The 16022-nt window shown below is 45.4% G+C and overlaps 1 protein-coding gene across 1 annotated transcript in view; it reads left to right on the top strand.

The window, feature by feature from the left end:
- Positions 1-13356: 13356 nt before the first annotated feature.
- The window catches only part of GLDC (glycine dehydrogenase (decarboxylating)), a 114673-nt gene continuing 112007 nt past the window's right edge, over positions 13357-16022 (top strand). The window contains exons 1-2 of the mRNA XM_006863763.1: positions 13357-13630; positions 14116-14194. Coding sequence (XP_006863825.1) covers positions 13379-13630; positions 14116-14194 — 331 coding nt within the window. The 5' untranslated portion in view covers positions 13357-13378. The remainder of the gene's footprint in view (positions 13631-14115; positions 14195-16022) is intronic.

The following is a 16022-nucleotide window of genomic DNA, read 5'->3' as shown; positions in this document are numbered from 1 at the left end:
AACAATCTATTTTATCCAGTAATCTACCTGACCTTCCCACCACCTGGATCTCTGTTCCTCTGTGTTTACCTTCTTTCACATTGTAATTGTTTTGGTCATAGACTGACTTCCCAGATCCTCTGTTCTTATAAATTTATTCTGTTCTTGACTCTTCCATTTGTCAACCGAGTTCAGGGTGATGCTGCCATGTACGTCATTCTGTAGTTGTGTAACAAAACTCCCTTTTGAAAATGTGTAAGCCACTCACTTTGTGCCTCTATGTCCCCTCATTTTAAGTAGCCAATATCTAAGTTGCCTGTCCCTATCTACCCTATATATAGAGGGGATAGGATCGATATTTGATGGGAAGACTCCTTCCTTTTCAGTTGGTATCTTGAGCTACTGCATACATAAGTGTAGGTCAAGTTCATCAAATTGTAGCAATTTACACTCATTTTCTTCATCAAAAATAGTTTCTTTTTTAACCTTCCTCTAGTTGAGTTCTGATTACCAAGCCATTGAGGTTAGGTCAAATGAGTACTATCTGCAAGTTTGGGCATTGTGTGTGTCTCCCTTCACTTCATACGAGCTGGATGCTTCACTCTCAGCGTGGCTGGTGGATTTGAAGCACCAACCTTGCAGTTCAAACCAACCTTGCAAACCAGTGTTTACCGTACGGCACCACACCAGAACTCCAGATTTTCTCTATCCATTTAGCATGATGTTATTTGTTGGTCTAGTCTTGAGAATTTTCATTGTCTTTACACTGAGGTAATCCATAGTGAGGGCTCTGGTCTTCGATCTTCATCACTAAGTATTTCACAAGTATTTGAAGCCCTCTTCACTTCCAGAAAGCAAGGTTGTGTCATCTGCATATCACAGGTTGTTAATGAGTCTTCCTCCAATCCTGATGCCAAGTTCATTCTCATGTGGGCCAGCTTCTTGGATTGTTTGTTCTGCATACAGATTGAATTGGTGTTGTTATGTGCTGATGAGTTGGTCCTGACTCATAGAGACCCTCTATAGGGTTTCTGAGACTGCAATTTTTTTTTGGAGCAGAAAGCCTCATCTTTCTCCCCAGGAGCTGCTGGTGGATTTGAACTGCTGACCTTGAGGTTAGCAGTCCCACATGTAACTGACTAGGCCACCAGGATTCTGTTATACAGACTGAATAAGTACGGAGAAAGGATATAACCCTGACGCATACCTTTCCTGATTTTAAACTGGTCCATATTTCTTCATTTTGTTTAAATGACTACCTCTTGGTCTGTGTACAGGTTCCTCATGAGCACAATGAAACATTCTGGTATACCCATTCTTCCCAATGTTGTCCATAGTTTTTATGATCCATACAGTCGAATGCTTTTACATAGTCAATAAACACTAGTAAACATCTTTTTTGTATTCTCTGCTTTCAGCCAAGGTCCATCTGACAATAACAATGCTATCCCTTTTTCCAAGTCCTCTTCTGAATCCGGCTTAAATTTCTAGCATCTTCCTGTTGATGTACTGTTACAATAGTTTTTTTGTCTTTAACTTTTTATTGTGAATTGAGTGAAGATTTACAGACAAGTTCATCAGTTTTACATTCAACAAATCATACACTTTGTTTCGTCTCAATGATTACAATCCCCTCCCTGCAACATCAGTTAGCCTGCTTTCATCCTGTGGTTCCTATTTCTAGTCCCCCACCCCCGACCCCCGCACTTCCCAGTCCTTCTCACCTTTGTCCTTAGAAAAATGTCCTTTTGATTTTGAACGATTGACCAATTCCATGGTGAGCATACCTCGTTAGTGTTGCTGTCCACTCCCACCCCCCATAAACCTCTCGGCTGTTTGGCTGAAAATCGGGCCATGAGGGTGAGATCCTTTCCAGACCTGAAGGGTGCTGCTACCATTTTTGAATTATCTTCACCAAAATTTTACTTGCATATAATAATGAGGTTGTTTGATGATTTCAACATTCTGTTGGGTCACTTTACTTGGGAATTGGCACAAATGTGGATCTCTTCCAATCAGTTGGCCAGGCATCTATTTTCCCTATTTCTTGGCATAGATCTCTGCTTACTATAGCTTTAAAACCATATAAACCCAGCACTGGGGTGAAAGAACATCTCCCATGTACAATGGCCTTGCAGATCCATCTCCTACTGGAAATTGTCCCACCCTGTTACCATCCCCTGAACTGTGGACGGGTCTGATGGTTTTCCTCACCCCTGACTCCACAGGTTCTCCAGACCCATCCAAGGGAGGTTTCCTCCCCATTGACTGGGTCTCCACATTCACATGGCTTAACCACGTTCACATGGAAGACAGCCCTTGTATCTGACTTTCCCTTTATTCAAAACTGACCAGTTGCCATTAAGCTGATGGACTCATGACAACCCTGAATATATCAGAGTAGAACTGTGTTCCACAGAGTTTCCAGAGGCTGAGTCTTTGTAAGTAGAGTAGCAGGTCTTCCTTCCAAGATGCCTCGGGGTAGATTAGACCCTCCAACCTTTTGGTTAGCAACTGAACCCCTTCACCATCTGCACCACCAGCATCCTTCCCTTTGTTAGAAAATCCCTAAAGACGTGTGTTTACATCTTGACTCCCTTCGTTTTTCCCTCTTCATGTTTTTGAGGACTGACTGTCTTTTGAGGGATCCCCACCTCCATGTCTGAATGACCATCACCTCCTTATTCAGTAGTGCACACTCCCCAAAATGTGTAGAGGCTTCCCTGTGTGAGTCCAGAGGTCACTTTTGTGGCAATAATGGGATTTGAGAGAAGATGTCCATGGTTTATTTGCTTTTTTCACAAGCTGGACGCTGAGTGGACTTTGGAAATGACTCAATGATGCCTGTTAGTCTAAAGCTCAGTCTAGAAAGTGCCATACTGCATCACTGTGGCCAACACCAACCAGGGTATCCCAAAGGAAAAGGCTTCCAATAAGGTGAGCCCATAAATGCATTGTTCAACGTCAAAGGGATTGTTTTGTTGTTCAGTGCTGTGGAGTCAGTTCCGACTCATAGTGGCCCTGTATACGGTTTCCAATGCTGTAAATCTTTGTGGAAGCAGAAAGCCTCATCTTTCTCCTAAGGAGCAGCTGGTGAACTTGAACCACCAACGTGCTGGTTTGAAGTCCAGTTCTTATTGCATAGAGCCACCACAATCCCTACACAGGGGTAATCTGCCCATTCATTCATATTGCCTGGTGGTGAAAACATACATACTAAACATAGGCCATTTCAACACTTTTTGCCTGTACAATTCACTGACATTAGTTGTGGTCACTACACTGTATGTCCATCACCACAGTCCATTTCCAAATGTTTCCATTACCCTTAGTAGAACGTAATGCCTCCAAAGTAACAGCTCCATCTTCCCACTCCTTCCTGCCTGGCCCAGCAACCAGTAATAAACTGTGGTCTCTGTGCATTTGTCTACTCTAAGTATTTTGTATTAAATGGCATCATACAACATTTATCATTTTGTGTCTAACTTATTTCACACAGCCTCATCTTCTTATCCATGTTGTAGCATGATTCAGGACTTCATTTCTCTTTGTTGCTAAGTAATATTCCACTGGAATCCTGGTGTGGTGCTGTAGGTTAATCACTAGACTGCTAACTTCCAAATCCACTAGCTGCTCTTTGGAAATTCTATACGGGGTCATTATGAGTTGGCACCAACTTGAGGGCACTTAACAACAAAAAGATGGTCTATTGTGTGAACGGATCCCATTTTGTTTATCATCCATCTGTGAATGAAGAGTCAGTCTGTCTACCTCTAGTCTCTGTTCCCTCAAGTCAAGCGCCCAAGGAATTGGAATCGGCTGCTTCCTCACTGTCCCGTACACTCTCTTTCAGTGAATCCTGCCTGGATATGCTCTTTAGTGTTGTTAAGTGCTGTTGAGTCAATTCTGACTCATAGTGACCCTGTAGAGGGATTCTGAGGAGAAACTGGTGGGTTTGAACTGCCGACCTTGTGGTTCACAGTCCAGTGCTTATCCTATAACACCACACCAGGGCAGCTGCTCTCTCAGAGTTCACAGGATCTTTTTGTGCAAACATCAGTGAATCTTTTCTTGTGTGGCTTCTCCTTGATCTATCTGGGACATCTGGCCATACTGCCCTCCTCTCTTCTTAACCTGCCATTCCTCTGAATTTCTAATGCTCTCAAATCTTTTGAATGATACACCTTTTGCCATATTGGATCTTATGTGCATTTATGACAAGATTTTGGCCCAGTAAATACCCAAAGAGGTCTTGTTCTGATTGCATCATGTGGATTTATCAATGTTAGGAAATTCTGACAAAAGCAAATACAACAGCAGCATCTTTCAATATTTGGGTTTGTGCAGATTAACACTTTGGCAGTAGAAGAAGATGAAAAGAAGGGAAAGAAGCATTTATTCATAACTTACAGTGACTACACTTTGCACATGAAAAGCAGAGTTGGAATGAGGTTATATTACGGGGTCTGCCCAAGCCTGTACTTGGAGTGTGTGGGAACTGGAACTCAGCCCAGACATCATGGTCAGAAAGCTGAGCATCGATCTTGTCCCCACCTCATTGCCAACGGCTGTTCCCTTGGGGTGGTTCCTTCACCTGGCTACAGCACTAGAATCTCCAGAGTGGTTTTATCCCTATTACAAAACACATTGCAGTTAAGAAAAAAATGGTTCATAATATTCAAAGACAAGAGCTGGAACAAGAAAAATCTATCTTTTATTGCAAATGTAAGAAGAAAGACTCACTGGTGGTGTGGCGGATTAAGCATTAGGTTGCTAACCAAAAAAATTGAAGTTCTAAGCTGCTCTGTGAGAGAGTGTTGAGTCAATCTGCTTCTGTAAAAATATGGCCTCAAAACCCTACAGAACAATTGTGGGGCTCTGTGAGTCGGAATTAACTTGACATCAGTGGATTACAGAAAGAACCAAACCAGTTAAGCATTTACTATTTAGTTAATCCTATAAGGAAGACTGTAGAAGAATTGATGCTTTTGAGTTATGGTGTTGGAGGAGAATACTGAAAGTACCGTGGGTTGCCAAAAAAACCAACAGATCTGTGTTGGAAGAAGTGCAGCCAGAGTGCTCCTTGGAGGTCAGGATGGCCAAACTTCGTCTCTCATACTTTGGACATATTGTCAGAAGGGACCAGTCTCTGGAGAAGGATATCGTGTTTGGTAAGGTGGAGGGAGGGTCAGAGAAAAAGAGGAAGACCCCCAACAAGATGGATTGGCCAAGTGGCAGCATCATTGGATTCAAGCGTGGCAATAATAGTGAAGTTGGCCCATCATCAGGCAATGTTTCATTCTGTTGTGCGTAGGGTCGCTATGAGTCAGCACTGACTTGATGGCACCTAACAACAACATTTGGTTAATTCTAACTCTATAGAAGTTTCAGTAGGCTGATCTCTTCTGAGGTGTCTCTGGGTGGACTTGAGCTTTCACTCTGCAACCTTCCAGTTAGTAGCAGAGCACTTTAACTGTTTGCACCAACCAGGGACTCCATAGAAAGAGTAGAACTTAATTTATGCAGTGAAGTTTACAATGTGATTTAGGCAGTTCAGAATCAAGTGGGTAGATGAAAATCCTGTAATTTAGACAAGAACAGCCAGCTCTGGAAGCAAATGCTGTGTCCACATTGCCTGTCCTTAATGGTTACTGAGTGGCCCCTGGGCTCAGAAGTTGTCTTCGCGTTCTGTCCTTCCACACTGCAGTGCAGATCAGACAGAGTCAGGACTTGAAGCTGACCCTTTTCCAATATATTTCTTCTCCCATCCATCCATCTTTTGAAACCTAGTTTCCCTCTTTCATTTTAATAAATGAAAAGATAGCTACTTCATAATGGTGTTCTTTCATACACCCAAAGACTGTAAGCCCTACATTTGAGAGTTGTGGGTATTGTCTGCTTAAAGGAATTCATAGTGAGTTGTTAATGAGGTTTGGCAGGGCTGTAATTGCTTTTAAAGGAGGAATTGGTTAGCACAAATCTAACTCTAATTGGTGCGTAGTGTGAAGGGATTCTTTTGGGACAGAGCTGTTTGTTTTCCTCTGTTCCCACGCTCCCTTACCCTTAGTCAACTAGGGAAAATAAATGGAAGTACCAAATATTATGGATTGATTGTTTACTGACGTCCAGACCCTCATCTGTGAATGTGATCCTGTTTGGAAATAGGTATTTTTCTTTCGTTAATTCTAGTGAGTTCCTACCAAGGTAGGGTGAGTCCTAAACCTAAGCACCTCTGAGGGATCAAAGGAGTAGAATACACATAGGGTCACAGATCGGGGGAAGCTAGATGCCAAGGAGCACTAAGGAATGCCAAGGACCTTCTCCCTAGAGCCACACCCTGAATTCAGACTTCTGTCTCCTGAAGTGAGAAAACAAAGCTGTTCCCCAAAGCTACCCACTTGTGATATTTGTGTTACATCAGCACCAACGAATGAACTAAATCACTGTGATACATTTAATTGTGCCCCCACCCCAATACAAGGAGGCTTCAAAACATTTGTGGAAACTTTCTATTGTTTTTTTTCAGCGCCGGGATCTTGAGGTCCAAAGGATGTGCTCCAGTATGAGCTCATCTTTTTTTTTTTTTTTTTTTAACTTTTTATTATGAATTGAGTGAAGGCTTACAGAACAGATCATCAGTTCTACATTCAACAAATGATTTCAATCCCCTCCATGTACCATGAGTTAGCCATTTTATCTCTATTCACTTTAACTCTTGCATTGATGTCTGGGCTGAGTCCCAACTCCCACATGCTCCAAGTACAGGATTGGGCAGACCCCGTAACGTAACCTTGTCTCACCTCTGCTTCTCACGTGCAAAATTCAGTCACTGTAAATCATGAATAAATGTTCCTTTCCCTGCTTTCATCTTCTCATACTTCCAAAGTGTTAATCTGCACAAACCCAGATATTTGTGTCTCTGCTACCTTCATCTTTTCTCTGCCAATCTCCCTCTTGTATATTGCAGGCACCACCATCCATGTTAACATATGTCAACCCTTGAGCCCATGAATAATTTTTCCTTCCCTCCCACCCCTGGTAACCATCATAGAATATTTGTTTTATCAAGATAACCTTTTTTTTAGAACTTTTTACGACATTGGTCTCATACAATATTTGTCCTTATGTGATTGACTGATTTTACTCAGCGTAATGTAATCCTGTTTCATCGTGCTATGAGGAGTTTCTCAGATTCATTGTTATTTTTCACTATTGCATAGTATTCCATTGTGTGTATGTAGTAAAGTTTGTTTAACCATTCTTCTGTTGATGGGCATTTAGGCTATCTCCATCTTTTTACTATCTTGAATAGTGCTGTAGTAAACACGGATGTGCATCTTTTACCTTTCAATTCAGTTTTGCTTCAACTTTTTGAAGCCCCCTCATCATTTGTATGTCACAATTCTGTCAAAACTAAAAGGAATTGAATTCAGTCCTATAACACTGGTGTTCGCTCAGAAGTCCTTACTCCTGGTATCATGGGGTCAAGGAAAGACAGAACTGCGGTAAAAACCCGTGGGCTTAAGGTCTAAATGCTAAATCTGGATTCTTCTTCCTTAACCCCAGCTTCATGACCTTGAGCGAGTCACATCTCCTCTCTGAAGTTCATTAACTTGTGTGATGATGCTGGGCACAGAGTCCTGGTGTGGTGCTGTAGGATAAAGCACTGGACCTCAAGGACGGTTTAAACCTCAAGGTCAGCTGTTCAAATTTATCAGCTGCTCCTGGGAAACCCTATGTAGGGTCGCTGTGAGTTGGAACCGTTTCGACAGCACTTAACAACAACAATGAAGGGCAGAGAGCCAACCCTCTGTAAATGTTAGTTTCTTTCTCATTGGAATTGGAATCTGCCAGAAAATGAATTCTTAACTCAGGGAAGGCAGATTTGTTGAAGAGTCTTAACCTGTATGGAGTTTTCTATGTTCCCTTTATCTCCTCCTCCCATAACTCTTCCTGGCCCCCCATCACATTGTTGATACACATGTTTATAGGCCAGAATGTGTCTGTGTGGAAGAGACCGGTACTTAACTACTGGCACTGTAGGATAAGCACTTGACTGCAGCCACAAGTGGTTCAAACCCACCAACCGCTCCTTGGTTGCTATGTGTCAGAACTGACTTGACACCACTTAACAACATAAATGTCTCCATTTATAATGGAACTGAGCACATAGCCATCTTGATCCAGTTTACATTTCCCAGCTTCCCTTGCTGTTGGGCGTGGCCATGTGAGTAATTTCTAACCACAGAGAAGTAGTGGAAATCCAGGAAGTGTTTCTAAAATGAAGAGACATGCCCATTTCTCTCACTTCTCCTTCTTGCTAGATCGGATGCTGATGTGATGGCTGGAGCTTGAATATGTATCTTGGACCATGAGGTGGAAGGCATGTGTTGAAGATGGCAGAGTAATAAGCTGGGATCTCTGAAAATTGAGTGTGGTACCAGCAAGACCTGCCCTGGATGGCCAACTTCTGGATCTCATTTAGATGGGAGAGAAACAACATCTGTTTTCTTTAAGGCACTGTTATTTCAAGTGTTCTTCCACTCATGAAAGAAGACCTAAGGCACAAGTAGTCAAATGCACATCTGTTAATGCAAAGGTTGGTGGTTCGAATCCACCAGCAACTCTGTAGGAGAAGGATGTGCCAGTCTGCTTCCATGAAGAGTTAGTCTTTGAAACACTATGGGGCAGGTCTACCTGTCCTATTGTGTCTCTGTGAGTCAGAATCAACTCGATGACAACAAATTTGGTGTCGTCATTTTTTTGGTCATGACCTAATCTGATCCTTAATAACAAGTTCTGTATCTCTCAACAGGCAGACATTTTCAGGTGGCAATCCCCTAAGTCAATACAACTAGCTCCTGCCAGTTTTCCTTTGGAACAAGATTGTTGTTGTTAAGTGCTGCTGAGTTGATTCTGACTTATCGCCACCCTATACAGGGTTTCTGAAGAGCAGCTGGTGGGTTTGAACCACCAACCTTGTGGTTCACAAACCAATGTTTATCCTACAGCACCACATGTTAAATTGTTGTTGTTGTTATGTGCCGTGGAGTCGGTTCTGACTCATAGCGACCCTGTATAGGGTTTCTGAGGCTGTAAATCTTTACGGGAGGAGAAAGCCTCATCTTTTTCCGGTTCACAGCCCGATTTGTAACCACTACGCTACCAGAGCTCCTACATGTTCAATAGGAGCGTCATTTAGTTCTGGTTACAGAACAAACTCATTTCACACCTGCAGAGACCAGCTACTGCAGAGAATTTTCCAGAATATTGTTGTACTTTTTACAGTGGACTTCTTAATGTTTTGCTGAAGGGATTGTCCTCTGGGCTCTCCCTTCAACAAAGGGATACGCTAATGGAGGGAGAGTGTGTTACACATGAGGAACCCTTCCCAACATTCCAAACTTTGGATCCTTTTCTCTCTAGTCTACCAAAGAAGCGCTAGTGTCTCAACCTCATTTAATGAAGGTCTTTGTTGAGTCTGATTTGAGCCAACCACCTCAGCAATTAGAAACACCCCTGACTGATTAAACTAATACACTGAAACCAGAACTTCTGGTGTACACACCTATTAAGAGTTTCAACGTTATATTCAGTCTTCTCTGGTCTAGAAGCCACTTCCACACAGAAATCCTCCAATGCCCAGATGCATTTCTAGCATCTTACATTTCTTTTGCTATATAAGCTTTCTCCTCTGAGGAAGATGCCTTACTCATCTTCCTGGTGTGAGCTGAAATCTGACTCTGAGGGTGAGTCTGGAAGCAAAGAGGCATTGGCCCCCTTTTCAAAGTTTCATGCCTTTAGAAAATCCATGATAAGAGTTCCAGGTAAGGGACAGCCAGCCTCTCCAAGAGAAAGAGGGACTCTTTCAACTGACAAGGGAGATTCAGAGGGATTTAGGGGTTCAAGATACTCAGAATTATCCCAAATTACCAAAATGTCCCCATTCCAAATCTGAGGGTTTCTGATTCATCCCAAAGCTGTAATTTTGACCTCTGTGGAATCTGGTGAGCCACAGGATTCAGAACTGGCAGCTACAGAAGTTAAATGAGTCTTCTAGAGCGTTGAAACTTTCTAGCTCTCTGAGCTGTCATTTTATTCTGTAAACTCCCAGTGCATTCAGAAGCAAGAGACTCTCCCTACAGTCCATGCTGGCATCCTTCCTGACAGAAGGATCGAAATCAGCAACTATTTTGTCTTGTAAAGATCTGCCTTTAATAGGCTCTTTATAAGGAGCTCTGGTAGCGTAGTGGTTACGAATCGGGCTGCGAACCTTAAGGTCAGTGGTTCGAAACAACCAGCCGCTCCGCGGGAGAAAGATGAGGCTTTCTACTCCCGTAAAGATTTACACCCTTGGAAACCCTGTACAGGGTCGCTATGGGTCGGACCTGACTCAATGGCACTTAACAACAACAACAACAACAACAACAACAAATTCTCCCATGAGACTTTAAGTGAATTCTTTCAGTTCATGCTTAAGATTAGCATTATCTCATTTTTTTCTTGATGGTAAGGTGATAAAGAGTTCTAGTGGTATCACGGTTAAGCGCTCAGCTGCTAGTGGAAAGGTGGGTAACTGAAAGCCACCCAGCCCAGCAGATTTGTGGGAGAGAGACCTGATGATCTTTTCTTATAAAGATGGTTGTTGTTGTTAAGTGCCATTGAGTCAGTTCCAATGCATAGAGGCCCTTGTTGCACCGACCTTGCAGTTCAAACCAACCTTCCAGTCCAGTGCTTATCCTACAGTGCCACACCATACTCCTTATAAGGACTATAGCTTAGAAAGTCCTCTGAGGTCACATGGGATAGCTATAATTTGGAATCACTTTGAGGGCACCTAACAAGGGCATCATTGACTTGCTTTATCTGACATAACCAGGTCAGATAGCTAACTCCAGAAGAATTGATGCATTTGAGTTACGGTGTTGGAGAAAAATACTAGAAGTACCATGGACTGCCAGAAGAGCAAATAAATCTGTGTTGGAAGAAGTACAGTCATAATCCTCCTTGGAGAGCAAGATGGTGAGATTTCATCTCTCATACATCTGACATGTTATCAGGAAGGACTAGTCCCTGGAGAGGGACACCATGCTGTGTACAGTGGAGCATCAGACTCCAACGAGATGGATTCACACAGTGGCAGTAGCAATGGGCTCAACTTTAACAACAATTTGAGGATGGTGAAGGACTGGGCAGGTTTTTTTCTGTTGTGCTGAGTCAGAACCAGCTCAATGGCGCTTAACAACAACATCTTTGAGAGTTAGTTTCCCAGAAGCGAAATTACTTTTAGGCTCAGTTACAGTCTCTATTTTGGTTTATTCAAGAAAACAAAAGCCACTGTAAGTACTTCAAGTGAAGGAGGATCAAATGCTGAGAATGGGTACAGATAAAACCATTGGAAGGCCTAAGCAAGAGACTCGGAGTACCACCAGTATCTTCAGGTTGACCACTCAAACTTTCTGTAAAGTGCCGTGAAGAGATAAACTCCTGTTGCATTGTGGGTTGGAAAATGGCAGCATATTTCTATTTGAGGGACATAGCTACCAAGGTGGGCAGCTGGTAAAGAAGTACATTTTTTTCTATGCCACTGCTGCATCTGCCTGATGCTTCCATCTCACTTTCCAATGTTTATATGAATCTCTCTTGTTGGCAGAAGGCAAATAACATCCAGAACCCTGGAGTCAAAGGACTCATGTAGTCCTCAGGATACATGGAAAGACCACAGACAGGAATGGACAAGAGGATCAAGGCAGACTGTGTCCTCCTGAAATCTGGCACTGAAGGCATTGCCCAGTTTTATGAAGACTATTCATTTCAGTCCCCAAAAATGAATGACAGGTTTTTCAGAGGTATTCAGCCCACCCATCCCTCCTACCCTAACCCCTAGCTCTGCCCCCATGCATACAGTTTTGCATATTGTTCCTTGTTTTTTCCTTCCCTGCCTTCTTTTCTGTGACTATTTCTCTGAGTGGCAGATGACTCAGGGAGGAGGCTCAGAAGAAGATCAAGAGGGCAGGTTCTAGTCTTCTGATGACACTTCTCCGCTCTCCCACACATTAGGAAGAAAATGGGGCTTTTGAAAGTTATATGCTTGCAATGGAGCTGAGGTAAAGGGTGGACTCCTGCGGGGCAACAACTATGCTAAATGCTCTCCATGTATTGTATGTGCTGTGGAGTTGATTTCGATTTATAGTTATTCTATGGGATGGAGTACAATTGCTCCAAAGGGTTTCTTAGGCTATATATAATCTTTACCAAAGTTGACCATCATTTGTCTTCCATGGAGTAACTGTAGGATAAGCACTAGACTGCTAACCCTAACCTATACAAGGTTGCTTTCAGTTGAAATGACTCCTGCACTTAACCTCTGGGTTAGCAGCTCAGGGATTAAGCATTGGGTCACTTGGGCGCTGAAAACACAAATGGATTCCGACTCATGGAGATCCTATATGATGGAGTAGAACTGTCCCAGAGGATTTCTAAGACCTGGTGTGGCACTGTGGGTTAATGCACTGGACTGCAAAGTTATTTTGATCTGCTAAAGTCGGTGGCTCAAGCTCACCAGCCACTCCTTGGAAACCCTATACAGGGTCACTATGGGCCAGAACCAACATGACAGCACTTAACAACAACAACAATCTTTACTTGGGGAGTGCGGTGGTCCTGTATGATACATACTGAACTGTGAACCACAAGGTCAACGGTTCGAGCCCACCAGCCTCTTCGTTTCTCCTCCTTCAAAAGATTTACAGCCTTGGAAACCCTATACAGGGTGGTTGTGAGTCAGACCCTGCTTGTCAGCACTTAACAACAGGGTCGCTATGAGTCGGAACCAATTCCACGGCACATAACAACAACAACAACAACAGTCTGACCATATCGCTTTCCAGAGCTACCACAGGGAAAGGTATTCTGAAATGAGTGGATGGGGAAGAAAGGACTTTTCGAGCCTAACATGCCGGCCAGAGTCAGCAACCCCTCAAGTGAACCACCAAGCATTTCCGTGCGTCAAGACTGTCACCCCGATCTCGCGCATTGCGGCTCCAGATCATGGCAGGAGGCGTGAACTGTAGCGGGCGTGACCAGGGTGGCAGACTAGGGCCTGGGAGGCTGGGGAGGGGGTAAGAGAGGGGCGGGGCGACCGCGACCCCGCCCCCGGTCCTCCGTGCGCTCCCATTGGCCGAGCGCGTCCTGGCCCCATCCCACCGCCCGCCCGCCGGAGCCGCTTAAAGTGTGCGGAGCAGGTGCCTCGCGTGGAACCGCAACTTTGAGCGCGTCCTGTTGCCGCGCGCCCATTCATTGCCCGACATCCCTCCGTCTCCGCGGCGCCGAGCAACGAGAAGACTCGGGCTGACGCGTTGCCACCGGGGTCGGGCCGGAGAGGGGAAGAGAGCGCGCCATGCAGACGTGCGCCAGGGCCTGGGCGCTGCGCCTGGGCCGCGGGGCCGGGGGTAGCCGACGCCTGACGGGGGGCGCGGGGCCTCGCGGGGTCACCCCCGCCCGGAACGGCAGCGGCGGCGGCGGGGACAGTGGCGCGGGGGCCTCGCGCCTCCTTGAGCGTCTGCTGCCCCGCCACGATGACTTCGCGCGGCGGCACATCGGCCCGGGGGACAAAGACCAGCGGGAGATGCTGCAGGCCCTGGGGCTGGCGGTAAGGAACCACCCGGCCCCGATCCCTCCGGCGCGGCCTGGAGCCCCCGCTCTGGGCTGGCTGCCCGGCGGGGACCCGCGCGCTCGGGTCCCCGAGTCCCAGCGACTTACCCGCTCACTTTCTCCGCTCTCTAGTCGCGCCTCCCAATCTGACTTTCTTAAACCCTCGTCACCCGCGGATAAGCCCTAACTTTTGCAAGACCTGAAAGACCGGGTTCCCCTGGGTTCATCCGCTGAACTCTGGTCGCCGACAGAATTCCAGCACGGAGTCACCTCCCCAACTGCTTCTTTATGTCCTCCCCTCTGGGTGACTTGTGGTTTGCTCGAAGTTTTTTTCTCGTTCAAAAACACCTCGATTTAACGAGGCGATTTAAATGAGGCTCCCACAAGCCTTTGTAGCTGCAAAACACCGAGGTTTTCGCTCTTTTTCACTCGGAAGCACTTTGCTTGGCCTTTAGTGGTCACCGACTTCCGTTCGCCTTTTAGAGCATCGAGGAGTTGATTGAGAAGACGGTCCCAGCTGGCATCCGCTTGAAGAGACCTTTGAGAATGGAAGACCCTGTATGTAAGTGGCCTGGAACGCGCCTTTTACCGCCCTGCTAGAGTCAGGCCTGCTTTGCTTTCTGTGGGGGTAGGACGGGCTCAGGGCTATGAAAACGTTGATTACAATAAAACAGCTTAGGATGAGAGAGTTGGTCCCCTGAGCAGTTCTTTCCCTACCCAAGGAGAGGGGTGTGTGTCAGCGCATGTCTTGGCCCCAGAACTTTGCAGTGCTCAGTAAAACCCGCAACCTTGGCTGATGTTGGGAAGCGTGGAAACCCAACGCCATGAAGTCGAGTCGGACTCACAGGGACACTACAGGACAGAGTGTTAATGCCCTTTGTTGTTAAGTGCCATCGAGTCGGTTCCTACTCATAGCCTCCCTGTATAGGGTTCCCGAGGAGCAGCTGGTGAACTTGAACCACCAGCCTTGCTGTTCAAAGCGACTTTGCAATTAAGTTCATTAACCCACAACACCTTAAACTGTAAATCTTAACGTGTGCAGACAGCCTCATCTTTCTCCCCCAAAGAGGTTGGTGGGCTCGAAGCTGTGATTCTAATTGTTTTTGTCATGTTGTTAAGTGTCGTCCAGTTGATTTAGACTCATGGTGTCCCTGTAGAGGGTTCCCGAAGAGCAGCTGATGAGTTTGAACTGCCAGCTTTGTGGTTCAAATGGACCTTGTGATCCAGTGGTTTATTATCCTACAGTGCCACACCCCAGCAGTGTGATACATAACCTACTTCAGCACAAAGCCAGAGGGCTCCCAGCTTCTATGCACCATCCACAGGGCTGGCATGCTGTGGGGTTGGGAGGTGTCGCCATTGCCTCTGATATAAGCAGTCATCAGTGGTAGGATTCTGCCTTCTGTGTGAAAGACCTAAGTTTAATTCCCAACCAATGGAGCCCTGGTGACATACTGGTCTTCACATTAGGCCACTAACCATAAGGTCAGCAGTTCGAATCTACCAGCCACTCCATAGGAGAAAAAGGAGACTTTCTGTTCCTATACAAGACTGGACTCCTGGTGTGGCGCTGTAGGATAAGCACTGGACTGCCAACCACAGGTCAACGGTTCAAACCCACCAGAGCTCTCTATATATCCATGTGTGCTGTAGGGTTGATTCAGACTTAGAGTGATGCTAAATGATGGAATGGAACTGTTAAAAACAATGACAATGCATTTCCGGGAACGCCACCACCTAGTTTGTCAGTGGAATCTTATTGCAAGTTGCTTTGATCACTTTCTGGTGTCCCTAGGCGGTGCAAACAATTAAGGGCATGGCTCTGGTAGCGTAGGGAGCTCTGGTAGCGTAGTGGTTACGAATCGGGCTGCGAACCTAAGGTCAGTGGTTCGAAACTACCAGCCGCTCCGCGGGAGAAAGATGAGGCTTTCTACTCCCGTAAGGATTTACACCCTCGGAAACCCTGTACAGGGTCGCTTTGGGTCGGAACCGACTCGAAGGCACTTAACAACAACAACAACTTTAGGCTAGCAATATAAAACCACCCAGAGATGCCCCAGAATTCAGGCCAGATCTGCCTCTGAAAGGTCACAGCCTTGTAAACCCTGTGGAGTTCTGCTCTGCACACATGGGGTTGCCATGAGCCAGAGTGCACTGAATAACAAGTAACAACACTATGGAGAGACCCAACTCACTGTCAGCCAGTCAGTTCTGACTCAGAGTGACCTGTTGTTAAGTGCTGGTTCTATTCATAGCAACCCTGTATAGAATTTCCAAGAGGGCTAGCGACCTATGTGGTTGAGTGCTGTTGAGTTGGCTTTGACTCCTAGCAACCCTATATAGGGTTTCCGAGGAGAGACTGGTGCGTTTGAACCACTGATTTTCCAGTT

Source organism: Chrysochloris asiatica, unplaced genomic scaffold, assembly GCF_000296735.1.
Source record: "Chrysochloris asiatica unplaced genomic scaffold, ChrAsi1.0 scaffold00056, whole genome shotgun sequence".
In the NCBI taxonomy this organism is placed as follows: Eukaryota; Metazoa; Chordata; class Mammalia; order Afrosoricida; family Chrysochloridae; genus Chrysochloris; species Chrysochloris asiatica.
The sequence above is the reverse complement of the archived record's forward strand: the minus strand, read 5'-3'. Positions and strand labels throughout refer to the sequence as shown.